General features: G+C 39.0%; 1 protein-coding gene across 2 annotated transcripts in view; it reads left to right on the forward strand.

The window, feature by feature from the left end:
- Positions 1 to 336: 336 nt before the first annotated feature.
- ALS2 (alsin Rho guanine nucleotide exchange factor ALS2) overlaps positions 337 to 21056 on the forward strand; it is a 65817-nt gene continuing 45097 nt past the window's right edge. For both annotated transcript variants that reach the window (XM_016208851.2, XM_016208853.2), the window contains exons 1-5: positions 337 to 393; positions 12748 to 12826; positions 14050 to 14204; positions 15045 to 15967; positions 20135 to 20492. In XM_016208851.2, the coding sequence (XP_016064337.2) occupies positions 12807 to 12826; positions 14050 to 14204; positions 15045 to 15967; positions 20135 to 20492 (1456 nt within the window). In that variant the 5' untranslated portion in view covers positions 337 to 393; positions 12748 to 12806. The remainder of the gene's footprint in view (positions 394 to 12747; positions 12827 to 14049; positions 14205 to 15044; positions 15968 to 20134; positions 20493 to 21056) is intronic.

Raw genomic sequence — 21056 nt, forward strand, 5'->3', positions numbered from 1 at the left:
GTTTAAGGTAGTAACAAAATGACTGCAGCCACTAACCACTCTCGCCACCAACAGTTACCACCGCAGCACCCGCGTAGTTAGGCCCCCGGCGGCTCCAAGTTACGTCATCGCCCAAACGCGCCTCAGGTCTGGCGGCTCCGCCTTATTATAAGGGAGGGGCAGTGCTTCTAAGAAATTTGCGCGCAGCACCCAACTCCTCTTGGGGTATTTTGATCCTTACCGGACGCCGTTGGCATCTGACCCCGCCTACTTCGGGTGCCATCCCCGCCCGCGTTCCCACTGGTTCGCCGCCGCTGCCGAGGCCGCGCCCCCCATGAATCAGCTGATCTCGCGGAGTTGCTGGGCTGCGAGCTCGCCGGGGATGCAGACGCCGTGCTGCCTCGGGAGCTTCAGGTGAGGCTGTGCGCGTCCCGGGTCGGCCCCTGGCTTCCCGGGGCGGACCGGCGCGGGCCTGAGGTGTGCGGGAGGCGGGTCTGGGAGGGAGGCAGAGGCGCAGGTCGAGGCCCGGGATCGCGCTGCGGGGAACCGCGGAGACCGCGCCGGCGTTTCCCCAAGCCAGCACCCGACCGACGGCGCCCCTTCGCCCTGGCCCCCGGTTCTTCCACTCGCCACCTTTCCTTGCTCCCCAGGCAGGGCGCCCCTTCAGGGGTCTCAGCGGCCCGAGGTCCCTTCACGACCTCCCCCTCTCCCCGGCCCCACCCACGCTGCCTTCCCGCCATTCATTCGTGAGGATTTACTGAATGCTCGCTCCGGGCGCTGAGCAGAAAATCCCGGGTTCCTGGCCGCGAGCCGTGGTGTACCGGCGGGTTGGCCCCCGGTGCAGATCGCGGTGGAGAGCGGACCGAGGGTTTTGGTGGCTTGAAGAGGCGGCTGCGGAAAAGAAAATGAGTTTGGTATTAAGAATTAGCAGTGTAGCCAAGTCCTTTGGTGTGTAAAATGACCCACCGGGGGTGGTAAGTTCTTTTGAGACGCGGAGACGGGAAAGTAACCGGGGCGCTCTTGAGGAAGCCGCCCCGACGCTGGTGCCGGCGCTCTTGGGTAATGGGGCTGCTTGGGAGACGGGCCGCCCGCCGCGCCGCAGGCCCTGGGCGCCGAGGGCGGCGCTCGGCGGCAGCGCGTAGGGAGGGCCGGCAGTCTCCCGGCTTAGGGTGGGAAAGAGTAACTGTTGAACTCTAATGCACGTCCTCAGTCTGTTATCTTTTGGATTTGTTGGTCGCCGCGGAAGTTCTTTAAAAGGCCTTAGAATTGTGTGATGTGTGTTTATTAGGAACAGGTATAAACATTCAGCACACATATTGGTCCAGTATTTTTTCAGTTTATCATTAATATGAATGGTTTGGAGTGACCCCCTTTGAGTTGGCGAATACTTAAAAGAATTTAAGGCAGTGAAAAATTCGCTTTTGCAGTAAATTGCAATATTTTTAATCTTATTGATCCTAGGATTTGGATCTGGCCGTACATCCACTTAGACTGGGAAAGTTGCTAACTTTTCTGCTTCATTTTCTTTGTCTTTACATTGGGGATAAAAGTACCTTCCTTATAATAATATCTTTATATTTGATGGTTCATGTATCATATTTATTACAGTGGCTGGCACCTGGTAGATACTCAATACATATTAGCTATTTTTATAATTATTAATTTCTTCTTTCACTATATCATGACCCAAACTAACATTTTTTACTAAATGGTGGGAAAGAGAATTGAATGTGCTTAGAAAAGAACTATAACTCATTTTAAAGTCAAGGGACAGTTTCCAGATAATTTTATGATACATAGACTTATAGTTAGAGAAAGTATGATTTCAGGGTGGTTTGTAGTAACTTAGGTATTCCACCAGGGCGGAAAAGATGCTGATGCAATCTATACCTACTTTAAATTTAGTACTTAGTTTGAAAACTATGACTACTATTGACAAATTCGAGGCTCATAATTATAGCAAAAATGTTTAAAGTTGTTTTACAGTATTAACATTGGAAAAGATAATGATGAAGAAAGTTAAGTACCAAACAGGATTTTTGGGGGGGAAATTTAAGTGGCATTATATAAGCCTCTATTTTTTTTTTAATAGATTTAAGCAATGTTAACTGGAATCCCTTCTATCTAAATCTCAGCCTTTCGCCCGGCCGGGCGTGGCTCAGCGGTTGAGCATCGACCTAGGATCCAGGAGATCAGGGTTCAATTCCCGGTCAGGGCACATGCCCGGGTTGTAGGCTAGGCAGCCGATGAATGACTCATCATTGGTGTTTCTATCTCTCTCTTCTCCTTCCTTTCCTCTCTCTGAAATCAATAAAGGTATGTTTAAAATAAATAAATAAATAAATCTCAGCCTTTCATAATTTAGATTTGAAACACTTTGGACATTTTGACTGTTAAAGAAGCAGAGGGTTTATTAAGAACTTTCCTGTCACCTGATTTTAGTTTTTGTGTGGTTAGGTGGGAAGACTACTATTAATTGTCTTATCTTTTCATGAAAAAAACATGGGTATAATGTAATATTGCTGGGTCTATTCAAAAAGTATTTCCAAAGAATATGACTGACTTGTAAAAGCCTTCTATAATTCTGTATAAATATGAGACTATGCAAGTTATGAGTTGAAAAATAGGAAGGAATGTTAAGACTGGTGGTTTTTGAGCTGGAGTAAAAGAAGGCCTGCTTTGATGCAGTGTGAGGTTGAGCCCCTTTCTCAGACACTCGGAGGAATGCTGTGAGGATTTCAATGACTTTTTAGTGGTTTTTATAACTCTGTGGAATTAAACCTACCACATATTCTAACTGTCAGGGATACAGATTTTTCTGGTAGTTTTTCTTAAATTTTTTTTTTTCTTTTAACACTTCTCTCTTGATGACCAAACAATTCAGTCGTCAGTAATAAGACAGTAGTAGATTTTATAGGGTGTCAGTCCTTAAGAAAATGCATGGTGCCCGGCTGGCATGGCTCAGTGGTTGAGCATCAACCTAGGATCCTGGAAATCTCGGTTTGATTCCCGGTCAGGGCACATGCCTGGGTTGCTGGCTTGATCCCTAGTAGGGGGTGTGCAGGAGGCAGCCGATCAATGACTCTCTCATCACTGATGTTTCTCTCTCTCTTCCCCTCTCCCTTCCTCTCTCTGAAATCAATAAAGATATACTTACAAAAAAAAGAAAAAGAAAGAAAATGCATGGTAACCACAAAAAAATAGCAACAAACTGTGACTTGGTGCTGTTCAGTACTGCTTTTATTTTCCTGTCCTCATCTCCTGTCTCTCATCCCTTGTTCCTCTGTATATGTAACGGTGCTGTCTTTACATGATGTCTTTTTTTTTTTTATCATCTCCCAAGGATATGTTTATTGATTTTAAAGGGAGACGAAGGGCGAGAGAGAAAGAGACAGAGAGACACCGATTTGAGAGAGAAACATTGATCGGTTGCCTCACTTACTTGGCCCAACCAACTGTGGATTGAACCCGAAACCTAGATATGTGCCTGAGACCAGGAATCACACCAGTAACCTTTTGGTCTACCAGAATATGCTGCAGCCAGCTGAGCCACCCTTCCAGGGCTGTATTATGTCTTAATATTTGCCTGCACCATGCAATTGGTATAATAGCTGTGAACAATTGGTAAAGTAGCTGAACTAATTGATCCATATAGGTGGAGCAAAAATATTTAAATCAGCAAGGTAATGAGTACTTTTTTGTGCTCTTGTAGAGTTAGTTTTTTATTGTAGAGTTCTTTTTTGAAGAAATTGGGCAATTCTCTCAACTCCTGTGAGAAAAAGACAAGCTGTTTGGTAGAGTTTCAGTAGGCTACCAGTGAATTATGCATAGAGAGAACATCAGCTTTAGTCTCATTAATTCCACAGATTAATCAAGTTATGTTTCCCTTAATGATCACATATTATTTAATTTTTTTCCCTGAGTCATGATACAGTTCTTCAGTTCACATAACCTCCACATTAGGAAGGTGGTAGTTAGACCTAACAGTGGCATCTGGGTGAGCTTGCTTTCCTTCCACAATCTGATTGAGCCAAATCTTTAACTAAATTTGGGACAATTGCCCAAATAAACATGTAGCAAAGATGATTGTAGCAGCTCTTAAAATGGCAATAAAGTAGAACAATCCAGCTGTACTTTAGTGGGGAAATGGATAAACTATGGTTTATTTATGCAATGGAATACTCCCTCCTACTAAAAATGAATGAACTATATCTGTGATCATCAACATGGATACCTCTCAAGTACATAATATTGAGTGAAAAAAGTTGCCAAAGGATATATACAGTGCGGTGCATTTATGTAGAGTTTTAAAGTAATAATAGCATACATTGTTTATTGATGTATATGTATCTAATGAAAGTACATACAAGTATAAGAACATACATGGAAATAAGGCTCATTAACTTAAGGAATATGACACATTAACTCTGGAGAAGAAAGGTTTGGGCAGCGCTTCCTCATATCTCTAACTTTTTCTTCTATTTTTAAGAGACTGAAGCAAATATGAAAAAAATGCTATTATCAGTTAAAACTGAGTGATGGGTAAGGTACATAGATTTGTTCTTTCTTTTTTATAGATTTGTGTATGATTAAGATAGTTTGTGAAACTAGCACTGTAACATTTTAATTTATAATCAGGGCTCTCTCCCAATATGCTTTCTTTCTTTTACTTTCTAGTCTCAAAGCAGTCGACTTCTGGAAAAATAATTATTTTTTCTGTGCAATATATGCCTGTACAGCGCCACCGTGTAAAGCTTTTTCTAAGTAGACAAGACAGACCAATTATTTAGTCAGTTTTACTTTGCTGTTTGTGTGCTCCTGGGAAGATGCTTTTCTTAGAATATGAGAAATGATCCTTCTTAAAAGGGTGCATGGGAATTTAAATTCTAGAGACTCTTGAGAAATACAGGCATATGCTGATCATGAACTCTTAAACTATTGCAGAGTAGATTGACAGAGTGAATCATACAATATTACCACAGATATCACCTGGTCATTAACACTTAAAGTTTGAGTTGGTTACATTTTATTGTAACACGGTAAGCCCAAGTTTATACTGTGAATGCAGGTTTCCTAGTTATTGCTCAAAGAAAATAATTCTCTCTTTACAGGTAAACATGATGACAGTGCATTAAGTGGTTGAGTAGTAAATTTAATAGCTGATCCCTAATATAACCTCAATATTTAAACTTGAGAGTGAAACAGTATTTTCATTTCTAATCAAGAATATCTGTTACTAGCAGTTTTAAAATAAGTGAAACTTGTATCTCCAGAGCAGTATTTTTTGGCATGTGTACTCCCTGTTCAGTTATGCAGACCCTCAATGATCTTGAGCATTAGATGTTACTGATTGGTAAGATAAGCCAACATACTTTGAATTACATTTTGTAATATTGCCTTTAAAAAATTTGTGGCCATTTTAACAAAAAATAGTAGCAAAATATTGAAGGAATAAACAACTTGTGTCAGAAATTATACTGCAACATGTAATAACAGGGATAAATTATTGCAGTACCTAGGAACTTGAAATTCAATTGCTAGTATTATAATATCCATCAAAATGTTTCATCGGGATTTTAATAATCTGAAAAAAATCATTTAAAAAATATGCAGTGGGTACAGAAAGGAGCTAAATGGGCATTGCTGGGCATTTATGTGTGTGTCCCCCCCCATATTTTAATTCCCCTCCATGGGTAATATACATTTTAGACTGTGCAGTTTTAGTAATTTTCAAGGTGATATTAGCAGGCCATATAAAAGAGACTAGTCTCCCTGATTGCATCAAAAACTGTCTCCATGTTCTAAGGAGAAAGGGACTATTCTTTCCTGGGTTGTCTAACATTTGTGAAGTGTATGAAATAAAAGTGTTTTTATTGTTAGAAAATACCATTAGCAAATTATGTATGAGAGTTTCTATTATGAGATGATACTTTTCTATTTGTGTCTGATACTGACTTATTACAGGCCCTAGAAATTTTCTATATCATTTGAAAGTCTGTGGATTGGAACTTAAGATCAAGGACTGTCTTCCACTGAGTACTCAACTTGGAACTAGTGGTGGTTGCTATGGGTACAAGAGTATACTGCTGAATATAAGTTATAGTTTCTGACCTCTAGGGGTTTATAATATATTTTGAATCAATGACTTAGTAAGTGCATTATCTCATTAATAACAACATTGTAAATAACAGGTACTTTTAGGCCAGCCTACTGACTTTGTTGAATTCATTAATTTACTGAATCCCTGAACTCAGGGTCAGGATTTAAGGGGCTAGTCAGCTCCTGCAGTGGTATCAGGCAGTGCTTCCACTGCATCAGTTAAGGCTGAGAGGGCTGGAATTTGAAGTGGCCTTGACCTTTGATAGTGGTTTGTTTCTTAAGGTTTCACTGCAAGATGAGTGTGTGTGTCCCGTCCCCCCCATTGCTTTTCAGAGAGAATTGAAGGGAGGCAGAGAGAGAAACATCAATGTGAGAGAGACACATCGGCTGGTTGCCTCCCCCACACTCCTCAGGGCTGGGGATCGAGCCTGCAGCTGAGTTATGTGCCCTTGGAGATAATCGAACCCAGGACCCTTCAGTACGCAGGCCAACACTCTAACCACTGAGCCAAACTGAATAGGGCAAGATGCGTGTTCCTTGACCTTCAGTAGAGTTGGTTAATGCTTCTGTAGCTGGATATCCAGGAAGCAGCAGTTGTTAGTGTTTAGATTAGTTGTAAGTCAGGCATTTGAGTCAAAATTTGCCTTAATCTATGTGTAAACATATTTCCTGAGCCTCCAAAAGCAAACATTTATGAGGCATGTACTATGTGTAGAATACCATAGTGTCTTAATTATTGTATACCACATTCCCAGTACAAGCTCTAGTTTACTACATTGCAATAAAATGTACTGGTACTTTAAAAATAGAGTGTAAGTGACTGCACAAATTCTGTAGTAATTTTATATTGGATTCACTCTGTGTCCAAATTCCTTTCAGGGCATTATGATACAGTTTGCTTCTCTATTATTTTTCTTGTCTTTCTGTCTTAATGTCTTGTCATTCTAAACACTGAATCATTGCCTTTATAGCTACAGTTACTGCTATTATTTCCCTATTTTAATCAGCACATCTATTTTAAACCAGTAAGCGAGGCAGGAGAATAAGGCTTAGAAGGGCCCAACTTTGCTCGTGTGCGAGCTTTCTGCACGTCGAGGGCTCCGTCCGCTCTACAGTCTTCTGGTCAGAGAGACAGACATACTAGTGTGTACACTCCTTGTTTATTTATAGGCCTAGTCTGTCCACAGGTTTGCTGAGTACCTTTTATCTATCAGGACTTTGTTAAGCCTCTGGGATATAATAGGGAATGAGATACTTTGGCTTCTATGGCGGTTTTAGATGTGCAAACCTGGAACATTGTAGGTGCAAAAAACACATGTGGTTTTAGTTGACATTTAAGCATTTGAAAGTTAGTATACTTACGACTTGCAAATTTACCTTTCACTGCATTATTAAGGCAAAAGGACTTTATCCAGAGAATAAAGTTTACTTTATACAAAGAATAAAGACTCCTACATGGTTTAATTTTCTCTGCATTTGGGATAATAGTCTACTAAAACATTTCTGTTCCCATTTAAAAATTATTTATATTTTGCCTAGTTCCTAAAAAAATAAAGGCATTTACGAAGATGTATAAATAAGGCAAAATAAAATAAAGACAAGGAATGAATGGAGCCGGGAGATTAGGATACATAGCACGCATACTAGCAAGTCCTAGTCACTTACATCGGAGGGACTCTCATCCTCCCACTACAAAATCTGTAAACCTACCTATACCTTTACCTGCCATTTCCTTTCTTTTTGAAATGTAGACTCTTCTTTTTGTAAAGATCAATCCCACCACACGTGTTCCTGTTCACTTAGCCCAGGACTTGGCTCTGCCCTCGTCCTTACCTCCCTTGCAGCCGGGGTCAGTGTCATTTCCTGCAGACAACGTTAGAGCATCTCCCCCCAACACACACAGAAGCACATCCTTGATCTTCACATTTCTCTCCAGCTACTGCTCCATTTCTCTGCCATTTCAACAACATTTTCAAAAGAATCAATTATATGAACTTTAATTTCATGTCCTTAGCCCCCATTTATAGTCGTCCCCCAGTCTGGTTTTCAGTCCCCTCCATACTGCCGAAACTGGCAATGAGCAGCTGGTGTCTGTGTCGGCGTATCCAGTGGGCCCTTTCAGCTCTCATCCGATGGGCCAACAGCGGCACTGACCAAACTGAGCAGGCCTCCCTGCTGGAAACGCTGTCCGCCTCACTTCTGTGCCCACACCAGACTCCCGGTTCCTCTAGCCCTCAGGCCACTTCTCCCCTCAGGCGTTTTTGCGTTTCCCTCATCCTGTCCACCTGGGTGCGGGAGCTCCTGACAGCTGGATCTTTGCCTTTCCTTTCTCTTAATACTCACTCCGATGGTATTACCCATTGTCTTGATTTCAAATATTATTCATATGCCTTCCCAAGTTTATATCTGTAGCTGAAACTTTTTTCCTGAACTCCATACTCATATATTCATCTGCTTGCTTGATACGTACTCTTGGATTTCTCACAGGCATCTTAAACTTAACAAAAAACAAATAATTTTATCTTACCAGAATCTTATCTCCCATTTCAGAATTCTCTCTTTACTCTTCCTCATTTCAGTAAACGGTATCACTAACATAACAGTTGTTCAAGGCAGAACCTCCAGATCTTTTTTTTTTTTTAATCCTCACTCGAGGATGTTTTTTCCATTGCTTTTTCAGAGCGAGAGTGGAAAGGTGGGAGGGAGGAGGGGAGAGAGAGAAACATCCATGTGAGAGAGACACATCGATTGATTGCCTCCTTCACCTGCCCTAACAGGGGCCGGGGATCAAGCCTGCAACCGAGGTATGTGCCCTTGCCAGGAATCGAACCTGCGACCCTTTAGTCCACAGGCTTTAAACACTGAGCCAGACTGGCTAGGGCTAGAGATCATTTTTGATACCCCTTCTCTTTTATCCCCCACCTATGTCTAAAACATCACCAAGTCTTAGTTGTTCTAGGACAAAGCACCTGTCCCATTTATTTACCTCTTTCCTTCCACCAAATTGACAGCCTTATATGAAATTAAAGAGCTCAGGCTTCCTTCCATTGGCAAGATGATTCAAGTTAAGTATAGGATATTCCTTACAGAATTAATTTGAGCACTCTAGGTGAGTATGTTCACCATAAAGTTGACTTTAAACTTTTGAAACAAATGTAAATTATCACCATTAAAATAAATCATTAAAGCGCCTATAGAGTGTCTTATAAGCAATTCTTACAAGTACTCTCCAAGATGAAGCTGACGTTAAAAGTACTGTACATAAAAGAAATGAATTGAAGAATAAAATAGTTAAAAATTGGGGACCCCTACCAAAAATAATAATTGTTATTTTAAAGTACAGATTCCTAGACCTTCTCTTGAAACCTTTGAGACAGGATATGTATTGAAATTCAGAATTGTTTGGTCTTTACAATAAGGTGCATAAACTACATATAACACTTCCTGTGGGGCCTTTGGCACCACCCCATAACCTTACTAATATTTCTGCAGCAAAATATATGAATAGTCACACTAACGGCGTAAAAACTAAGTAACCTCATTTAGTTCAGGTCAGGTTTTGCTGTCAGGTGAGTTCAGGTCAGATCAGATTTTGCCACCAAAAGTTATGAAAACACTTTTAGTTTTCAGAGGTTTTTTCTACTTTGGATTTCTGGTTAAGATATTATGACCTGTAGATAGTTTGTAGCTTTTTGTTCTAGCAATAATTGGGACATCTAGACCAGGTTTTTTTTTAAGGACACTCCTAGATCATGGTGTTAAAACCATATCTTCTAAATGTACAGAATAGCTTATTTTTCTGTTAAGTGTAGCAGGAGGGTATGTATCCAGTGGGATCTACAAGTGGAGTCAATTCATTAAGAATCAAGGTTCGCTTTTTTTGTGTTACAGGGCCATCTGAGAGTTTAATTACTTTACATTTCACTGTGAAGGAAATAATAGTTTGAATTATAGAGTGGCATACTTTTAAAATGGAGCTAGCTTTGTTCTGTGGCTCATAGAACATAGTACCTGGAGGGGATGCTAGAGTCTCTTTTGCTCATTTTACAGATGTGCTTGATCTCTGGAAAAGTCATGCAAAGCAAATGAGGGCCCCCCATTTTCTGACTCTCTGTACACAGCTTCTGTATCAGAGCAGAGTACGGGGATCCTATCCCCCCAAAGGAATGTAGAGTAAGGACCTCAAAGCTCACCTGGTCCCCAGAAGAAGCTGCAGGATTAGGCAGTTTTATAACAGTTAACACTGCGAAGCACTGAAAGAACTTAAGGCAGCTGAATTGCTATTTGAATGGTTGAAGCAAGTCTTACAGATTTCCTGGAGAGGGGATCATAAAAATATTAGAAAAACAATTTTTCATTTACTTTTTCTGTATGGATACATAATTGAGAAAGAATGTTAGAATATAACGGAGTTGGTAAATGCCACTTACATTTAAGTATGTGAGGTAAAACTTTGGGTATATGCTTCCCATGGTATTTAGCTGCAATATTCCTTTTCAGTTACCTTCCCTTTGCAGTCTTTTCTCTTTCCCTCATTGCTCTGTTTGAGTTCCAGGCAGACATTCCTTGGAAGAAGTGAAACATTAAACACACCAGGCAATGAGAGATCTGTAAAGACAGACAGGAAGTTATCTATGAGACAGTATATTTCTGTTGCTACTGTAACAAATTGCTACACACTTAGTGGCTTGAAATGACACAGTTATCATCTTACACTTCTTTAGGTTAAAGTTGGACAAGTCTCTCTGGGCTGAAATCAAGGTGTTAGCAGGGTTGCATTCTTTTCTGGAGGCTCTAGGAGATAATCTGTTTCCTTAGGCTACTCACATTCCTTGGTTTTCCCCCCTTTCCCACCCAATCTTGAAAACCAGCAGTGTAGCATCTCTCTGACCCTGCTTCCATCCATCATCACATCTTTCTTTTCTGCCTCCCTCTTCCACTTTTAAGGACTCTTGTAACTACATGGGTTCCACCTGGATAACCAGGATAATCTCCCTATCTTAAGGTCAGCTGACTAGCAACCTTGATTTCCCTTTCACATCTAACCTAACATATGCACAAGTTGTGGGCATTAGGACGAGGGCATCTTTGGGACCGTTGTTGTGCCTACCACATATAGTAAGTAACAAAAGGAAGTTGTAAAAATAGTTTGTAGAGTTTTAATTCCCTTTGGATTTGAAAAAAATGGGTGGTGGTGAGAAATCATATGGTGTAAGATGAAACCCCCTTTAAAGAAACTCTGTATTCAAAAATAGGGCACTAAGAGAGAAGAAAGGTTGACTGTTTTATTCACTTTACCAAAAGATTCTCAACATTTTGAATGTCAGGCAGTAGGACTAAATTCCATTTAGATACAGTTAATTAGTTGTAAAGTGTGCTCCTCTGCTTCCACATCCTCCCAGAGGAGTTCTCTCATTTCTGCTGGGTATTGTTTAACTTTAGTAAAGGGAACAGTTACTTCTTGATTTCTGGTAGATAAGCACAAGTTAGATCTGGCTTCAGAATTTCTCTGCACACCATGAGCTGTACATTTTACTTAAAGTTAATTACTATCAGACATAAAACATAGTGTCACTTAACGATCATATTTATCAAATTAATAGCATTTATTAAACCTATTCAGATATGTCTTTTGTTTACATGGTACCCTTCACCCAAATTTGAATGATTCAGAATCTTTCTAAAATAAGCATTAGGTTTAGAGAGTAATTTCCTCCAGGTACACAGATGGGAAACTGTAAGAATTCACAGGCAACCTGGAGTAAACAGATGGATCTCTCATCACTCCTGCTGGTAGGGACTGTTTTCAGATCACAGTAACCATGCCACATCCTTCTGCAGAAAAATTATAAATTTGGCCCCAGTATTTTTATGGTTCATTGCCTTTATTTTCATGAGTTTTGGTGCCCTTAAAAATGTGATTTTTTTAATTTTTATTTTTTAGTTTAAATGCACTGAGCATTACTGTCTGCCTGTTTATATTTCTATCTCTTTATTAAACATTGAGTTTCTGAACTGATGGGTCATGATATTTGTACCATAATTTTCAAATAACTTTTCTATTCAGTGGTTGACTTTAAAACATACTTTATTCTTCCCTTTGGATTATGGTTTTGAATTGAGGTTGATTTTTAGGAAAACACTGCTAGTTCCAATAAATGAAAAACTTTCTATTTTCATAATGTAATTTTTTGGTGTGCATTACTGAAAAATGTAAATTAAAACTACTTGAATCTGATACATTACTGAAAAGATTTTAAGAATTCTAACTTAACTGGTATTTAATTGTTCCTGTGCTCCAGAGGCATTTAGAAAGTAACTTTAATGTTTATGAAATGAACTTAACACATTGAGTTCTCAGCTTTCTTTACAATAAAAAAAACAAAAAGTCTGTTGCCTGACAAAGTACAGCTTAATTGTAGCTGCACTTCCTTTGACATTGCATTTGACAGTAAACAAGCATTTTTATAACCTCAGTGGACAGGCTCGGTCTAGATATTCCTCTTTGGCAGGCAAGATGCAAAATAGTTTAAATAGTTCCACTGCTCATTTATTGCCCAGTGAATGTGCACTTGTTAGAGGGCTGCCCCCCCCTTTCTTAATCTGTGGGATAAAATAGCAGAGTGTTCTTTCACTGCTCTTTGTGCTTACCTCTGTTTTGCCATTTAGGTCTTTAAATACTTCTGCAAAGGGGAAATGATTTGGTGATGGAGTGCTCCCACTGACCGATGGACTCAAAGAAGAGAAGGTAAAACCATTTCTTCTTTCTCCCCTGTCCTTCTAGGAAAACACAACAAACATTTCCACACGTGTGGCTTCTTTTCACTTTAATTTTCTTCATAGTTATTAAGTAGCAATAGTGAGTGACAGTTGTGTTGATTGGTAGAAAAAGATATTAAAATAAAGCTGATGAATGACAAGCTTTGTTGCTAGTTCCTTTCTTATGCTTATGAAAGGCACAGAATGTCTTCATTTCATCATCTTAAAGCCTTTGAAAACATTTTTTTCTCAAATAATTTCAAGTTTTCAGAAATAGCTTTATTAATTGTAATCATCTTCTATCTTGAGAAAACTAGTCGTGGGTGATATTTTAAAAGAAGGATTAAGGTTGTGTCTTCCCTCCCATGAAACCACAGTATGCCTAATTACAATTTGGAGAAATATTATTTAGCAAAAGTAGAGAAATTTCTAGGTATTATGAAGTAAAGAAAACCAAAAAAGTTTCTGTGCCTCATGAAAATATTGGCATCAGTGTTCTAGAAAAAAGAATGTGAAAAAAATGCAACATCAGTGGTGACACACAGGAAAGCTTTGTATAATGGAAACCAGGGTATGTTAATATGCCCTTTTCTTAGAAGGGGGGCAGTTAGGGTACACAGTTATGCAGCTGTGTGTTTTATGTTCTTTGAACCAGAGTCATCAGAGGGATAGAACACGATGAGAATATGAAGGATTTTACTGGTATGTTATAAATTTGGTTCCTAAAAATTTTAATAGGAATTACAGAGCTTAAACTCAGTGTAAAGTGAAGTATGGATTCCTAGTCCTTCTAGCTTCTTCATCACATACCTTTTTTACCACATTAAAAACCAAAATTTTAAAGTAAGACTCCAGCTTGGGTCATGTTATATCTTTAATATCTAAACAAGGAATTAACATATTGAGAAAGTTAGAATCTTGACATTTTATGCTACTAAATCATAAAACTTCAAAAATTAATCCACGTTTTGTTTGCTTCTTAGATAAATGTGAGTAATTTGTGGGTTTAGATTATCTTCATGCCTTTTATATAACTAGTTGTTTTATCTCCACTTCTCTGTCATAACCAAGCATAAAATAGGTGCTATTTAAATTATCTGACCCAGTCTCCTATGTGCTGGTAAAAGGTGCAAATCTCATGAAAATATTTAGAATGAAAGATACAGCTCTGTATTGCAGGAACATTTAAGCAATTTTTCTTGATGGCTGTAGCTCAGCAGAGGCAGAAGGATCCAAAGAAAGAGGCCTGGTCCATGTCTGGCAGGCAGGATCCTGTTCTGTAACACCAGAGAGATTGCCTGGCTGGGGAGAAAAGACTGTTCTTCAGGCGGCCCTTGGAGTGAAACATGGAGTTCTTCTGACTGAAGGTATTGAAAAGAATGGCTTAACAATACTAATTAAAAGTCCAACAAATGTCTGAGAGTGTAAGATCAGGTAAGAGAGTTACTGGATACCAAATGTTTTTAATGAACTTTGCTGGAGCTTATATTCTTTCTATTTTCAAAATATGTCCTTACTCCCTTCATTGGAAATCAGATTAGTCTTAAATTTAAGATACACACCTTATCAGAAATCAGATTAATACTTATATTTAAGATATATAACATTTAAAAATTACATATCATATGGTATACAACCTGAAGACAACCACGTCTTGTTAACACTGGTGCTTTCTGTACAACCTAGAGGTGTAAAGCTAATTTCTTAATTTTGCCCAAAATGAATCTAATATTTTTATGCCATTGCATAAATTTTCTGCAGCTCTGACTTATTCAGTAGTAGTGAATGTTGTACATATTAACAAGTATGTCTTCTGCTTAACAAATTTTGTCTTCTGGTTATTTTATCTTGTCATGATCGCTTTGTCTTTGAACAGTTGGACTGTGCTTTTGTAATAGCCTGAGATGGTAGCCATTAGTAGTGGATCAATGCTAGAGTTTGTAGGATGAGGCTAGGAAAGGAGCAGTGCCCTTCATTTGAAGTAGCTTCCTGCAGTTTGTAGAAAGTCTCACTATATTTCAGAATGTTAAATGGTGTTCATTAAAAGACGAATAAATTTTGAATAATATATGCTTGAACTAAATGTCTACACTGGTATTTTACAGAGAAAAAAAATCCTATTTTGTTAAACCTAGAGGGGATTTAAAAGTGTGCTGATAAAATTTCTAGTTAATTCACTAACACCACCCGTTCTTTTTAACTTTCAGATGGTGCAGTCTACAGCTTTGGGACTCTTTCCTGGAGAAGTGAACCAGCAGAGATTTGTCCAAGTAGCCCCATTCTAGAAAATGCCCTGGTTGGGCAGTATGTTGTTACTGTGGCAGCAGGGAGTTTCCACAGTGGGGCAGTGACAGAAAGTGGTGTAGTGTACATGTGGGGAGAGAACTCTGCTGGCCAGTGTGCGGTAGCAAACCAGCAGTGTGTTCCAGAACCTAGTCCCGTCAGCATTTCTGATTCTGAGACCAGTCCTTTGATAGCAGTCAGGATTTTGCAGTTGGCATGTGGCGAGGAGCACACTCTGGCATTGTCAATAAGCAGAGAGATTTGGGCATGGGGTACTGGTTGTCAGTTGGGTCTCATGACCACTACCTTCCCAGTGACAAAGCCACAAAAGGTGGAACATCTTGCTGGGCGTGTAGTGCTACAAGTTGCCTGTGGTGCGTTCCACAGCCTAGCACTTGTACAATGCCTCCCTTCTCAGGATCTGAAGCCAGTCCCCGAAAGGTGCACCCAGTGCAGCCAGCTTTTGATCACTATGACTGACAAAGAAGACCATGTGATTATATCAGACAGTCATTGTTGCCCACTAGGTGTGACCTTGTCAGAATCCCAGGCAGAGAACCAGGCTAGCACTGCCATCAGCCCCTCCACGGAGACCCTTGACAGCCAGGGAGAAGTATTTGGGAACACGCTTGTACAACACGATATACCTGTACCTAACAAACTGAATGTTGGAAATGTTCAGACCACAGGGGGCGATGCCATGTCCCCCCAACTAGACATCATAGGAACAATGGAACAGTCTTCTGCTAGAAATACATCATCGGCAGTAAATGAACCTGCGCAGAAACTGTCAGATCACTCAAGGAGAGAGAACTCAGAGAACGGTGAAAAGCCAGTGCCATCCCAGGTACCTGCTAAATTTTATCATATAAAGCTATTGCTGGAGTTGAGAAACATCTGAGTTTTTCTTTAGAAACTTGAAAATGCCTAAGGTTTGGTAGCACTTTTATTTTTTGAATTTGACTATAAACCTGTCTTTTGCCCAGCCGGGTGTGGCTCAGTGGTTGAGTGTCGACCTAGGATCCAGGTGATTAGGGTTCAATTCCTGGTCAGGGCACATGCCCGGGTTGCGGGCTAGCTGATCAATGACTCTCATCATTGATGTTTCTCTCTCTCTCCCTTTCCTTTCCTCTCTTTGAAATCAATAAAGATGTATTTTTAAAAAAAAACAAACAACTCTCATAATGTAAATCTAGATAAGGAAATACCTGGATTAATTCAAAATTACTCTTTTTGTTCAAATTCTGGCCCTTTATGATGTTAAAAATGTCATACTGGGCCTGTTTTACAAATAGCAAAATCTTTTTTTCCCCTTAATAACCCCCCCCCACCACCACCACCAAGGTACTGCATTTTGGCAGGCCTCTGAATAGTTTAACGAAGATTCTGTTATAGAACTGAAAGAGTTAGACCACCCAACTCTAAGCAGAGCCAAATACTAAACACCGAGGATTGCAGTGGAGAAATAGTGACTATTTTATTATGAATGGCGCCATCCAGGAGAATGGAAAGCTTAACCCTTTGTGGTAGTATTAAATTTGGACATGGGTGTCGTACTGGTCGGAATTAATTTCCATTGAAAGAGCAGTGATACATAACATGCAATATTATGAAGGATAAACAAGATTTATGAACTGATACATGAATGAATAGAGTTAAGATTCGTACGGTTCCTTGCTGTGGTGGCTGAGAGAAGACATACGACCGCAAAGGGTTAATACCCAAAAACGCAAACTCACTGATGGTGAGTAGATTACAGATTATATAGGGCAAAATCACAAGGCACTGTGGGCTAAGGATTCGGAATCATGCTGGGAACTGATTCATCAGATGTGTGGTAAGGGTAATGAACCATTTCTTCAGATCTTGAGGACAGTTCTGAGGTCTTTTCTGGTGTTCTGTCTAGTCCCATGGGAAAGCAGTCAGGGGGTGTTCCACATTAGGGCTCAGGAGCTGAACATAACTTAGGTCAAGATGTTACCTTTAGCCTGCCAGAGGCTAGGCCTTGTGAGTCCAGCCTGGGCTACTGTCTTCTGCTCCTCAGGGCTTGCTGATTATCAAGGGAAAAGGCTAGGGAGAGAGAGAGAGAAATATGATTTCTAGAGCTAGGATTTAAAGCTAAATTTAATCAAAGTCATAAGATCCTTGGTTTCACTTCCTTTGACTTGAATTTGTATACACTTCAGATTCTGAAGAGAAATCTTTTTCTTTATCAGAGAAGGTTGCTATGTAGTAGATCCTTCAGTTGTAAGCAGACTTAAAAAAAATCTTACTGGCATTACATACTGTTTGAAATATTTTCAGTTATACCTTGGTCCTTACTGGGCTTTATTTGGAGGGGTGCTAGTGGTTAATATTTTCTCCATATTATTTAAACTAACTCTCATTTAAAAAATTCGTAATAAATGGAGAAAAGTTATTTACCAGTAGCATGCAGTAAAGTTTGTCTGCTTAAAATGGATTTTTTTAAATTTAAATATTTCTTTATTGACTTCAGAAAGAGGAAGGGAGAGGGAGAGAGAGATAGAAACATCAATGATGAGATTCATTGATCAGCTGCCTCCTGCACGCCCTTTACTGGGGATCCAGCCTGCAACCTGTATATAGTTTTATTTGATTATTAGAGTATCATCATTGAAATTTCATCTTTTTTAGACTTATTTTGTTAAACATTTAAAGTTTTTGTTACCTATCCTGGTTTGGCAATGTATGTTTATATTAACTTTAATTCAATTTTTTCAAATAGTGTCTCAGTCGTACAGCTAATTCATTAAGAATTTATGTGGTTTAGGAGAAGTTTTTTCTCTTCTGGCTAGATATAACTGAAAGATTATCGTACTTTTGTGAAATGAACCAAAATATTTGTCAATGAAGCCTATTTCTCACTATTCAATTTTATTATTGGTGGACTGGAACTCCTAAAATTATGTCTTTCATCAAAATTGCTGGTTATGTATTTTTTATTATTTTGTTTACTTATTTTATGTATTGTTAAATATAATTAAGTAGAGGAGCCAGTTAGAACAAGAGTTTAAATTTATATATGGTAGAGTTTTGTGACTTTTTCTACCTAATGGTAAGAACCCCTAAAATAGTCACTCCTAAATACCATTGCTGCTTCTATTAGGAGACTTAGTAAACAAAGGGTAGAAACAGTCATGCTAGTACTTCTGAACAAATTATATTGGTGACTGTGTCACCAAGGAAGCTACAGGCTTAGTATTTATCTTTTGTTTTATATGGTATATTTATTTTGTTGAATACAGGGTAGGGCAAAAGTAGGTTCACAGCTGTTCATATGGAAAATAATACAATAAATAATATTACAAGAATAAACTCTGTGTTTCATGTACTTACAACTATAAACCTACTTTTGCCTGATTCTATATTTTATTTTTAAACATGTTTTTATTTATTTGAGAGAGAGAGAGAGAAACACCGATGTGAGAGAGAAACATCTGGCTACCTACGTCACACCTACTACTGGGGATTGAGCCAGTAACCTGGGCATGTGCCCTGACTGGAAATGGAACCAGCAACCTTTTGATGCAACCAGCTGAGCCACACCTGCCAGGGCCTCCATCCTGTATTTTAATTAATGACTCACTTGCACAGAAATAGGTGTCCTGAATTTAGTATTTAATTCAACAAATGTATTGAGTACCTACTGCATGTCAGGCACTAGTACCATGTCAGGTACTAGTTAACAAGAATTACTTCCTTTAGAAAATCAAAAGCCAATGTTAAAATTTTTTTGGTTTGGTTTTTAGTTCAGGATAAATTAAGGAATGTATATATACTTTTTGACCTTAGAGTAGCATAGGAAGCAAATTGTTTATTGTGACCTCTGTTGATAAGTCAGAAGCTTTTTGTGTGTGGTTAGTAGGTATATTTAATGACTTTCCTTTTTAGTAAATAATGGTGCTAGACAGCTCACAATAAATTTCAGCTGATTTTTCACTAAGATATTAGAAAACTTTAGTTTGCTTTTCTGATACAGCAATGAATAACACGAAGAACATTGGTTCCAAATGTTTAATTATTAACCTACCACATTTACTCTCTGCGGTAGCTAGAGCAAAGGTAATTCTTCAGTTTACCTAGCCCCTGGGTCATGGAAAATAACTCATCGATGAGACAGTTGAAGGATGTGAATTTAAGAGCATAAATTAGGGGCTGATAGGCCTGATGCATAACATTTTTCTGCCTGTGTATGTTGTATCTAAATTTCCATTTATAAAACATTTTAAGAAAAGCTTTTTTAAAAACAAATTTTTTTCTGGTATTTCTTAGTAGCATTCTGTGTAAATTTTCCTAAAAGTGATCGATAATAAAACTTTCACCTTTTCATCTGTCTATCCAGGGCTGTCACAGTGTACTTCATATTAAAGATGATGTTTTTCAGGCCTTTTTTCTCCTTTCCACTTTTATTTTGTTTAATTTTATGAAGGCAGCTGAGGCTTATTTTTACATACCATAGAAAAGTACAACACTGAAAAGGAAGTACTTTTGATGAGCAACTGTATATTTTGTGTAATCATTTCCATATAATGTTAAATCCATGATCAAGAGGACATATCTTTTAAAACTTCTTTTTAATTTTATTTTTTCTATCACCTTTTATCCCCTCTGCCTTCTTCCATCTCCACCCATCCCCTCCACCCCTGAAATTACTGCACTGTTGTCCATATTCATAGTTCTCTCTCTCTTTTTTTACAATCCCTCCCCCATCCCCTTACCCCTTCCAGAACTGTCTGCCTGCTCTCCTTTGAGTCTGTCTCCGTTTTGCTTGTTACTTCAGTTTGCTCATTAAATTCCACATATGAGTGAAATTGTATGATACTTGTCTTTATCTGACTGGCAAGAAGGCATATCTTTAAGTTGGAGATAAAGAGACCTTTGTTTTAGATTCTTATATTTGCAAATGGTGATGGATGTTAAACTTTTTTTTATTGATTGCTATTGTATAAGGGATTATATTTTTATATACTTTTCTTATGCGTATGTATTTTAGCCTCTTATAGGAGAAGCAATTCCTAATCTTCACAGCCCACCAACCACAAGCACCTCAGCCCTAAACAGCCTAGTGGTCTCTTGCGCATCTGCTGTTGGTGTGAGAGTGGCTGCTACATATGAAGCTGGGGCCTTGTCTCTTAAGAAAGTTATGAACTTTTACAGTACAGCCCCTTGTGAACCTGGAGTTCAGGCAGGCAGTAGTTCCATAGGCCCAGAAGGTCTGAAAGACAGCAGAGAAGAACAGGTCAAACAGGAGTCCATGCAAGGAAAGAAAAGTTCCAGTCTTGTGGACATCAGAGAAGAAGAGTCAGAGGGTGGCAGCCGAAGGCTGTCCCTCCCTGGACTGTTGTCACAAGGTAAGAAAATAGCCAGGTTTGGTGAATTGACTTTTGCTGACTCTAAGATGCTCCTGACATCACATGCTATATTATAATAAATTAGCTTTCCTAATGGCTAAAGCGGACATATTTAAATGTCAAAATTTATTTAATTTTGGTCATCATAGATCGTTTTAAAAGAAAGTTATGTATTTGTATGCTCTAGTAATAACTTTGGAATGTCACTTTTCCTGATGTTTACTTCTGCTTGTGAACTTTGCTATGAATCACATTTTGTTGTTCTGGAATGTAGCCATGGCCTCCTTATTTCCTACTTGGCTCCTATAACTTCAGGTAGATGAAGATGCAGATGCGACCATTGGATACATGAGGAGTTACTGTACTTGCCCTGAAAGTAGAGATAATTTTAAGCTTCAGTAAGAGAAAACTTCATTTTCTGAAACCATTAGCAATAAATTCTTAGAATGTTAAGAATATTACACAGTTGGTCCTGTACATTTCTTAATCAGTTTAGGAACCTCAGCCATCTAGACTGCTTCTCAAAATGTGTCCTGCAGACCAGGGATCTCAGCAGCATCTGGG

This window comes from Miniopterus natalensis, chromosome 8 (genome assembly GCF_054644295.1).
Source record: "Miniopterus natalensis isolate mMinNat1 chromosome 8, mMinNat1.hap1, whole genome shotgun sequence".
Lineage (NCBI taxonomy): Eukaryota > Metazoa > Chordata > Mammalia > Chiroptera > Miniopteridae > Miniopterus > Miniopterus natalensis.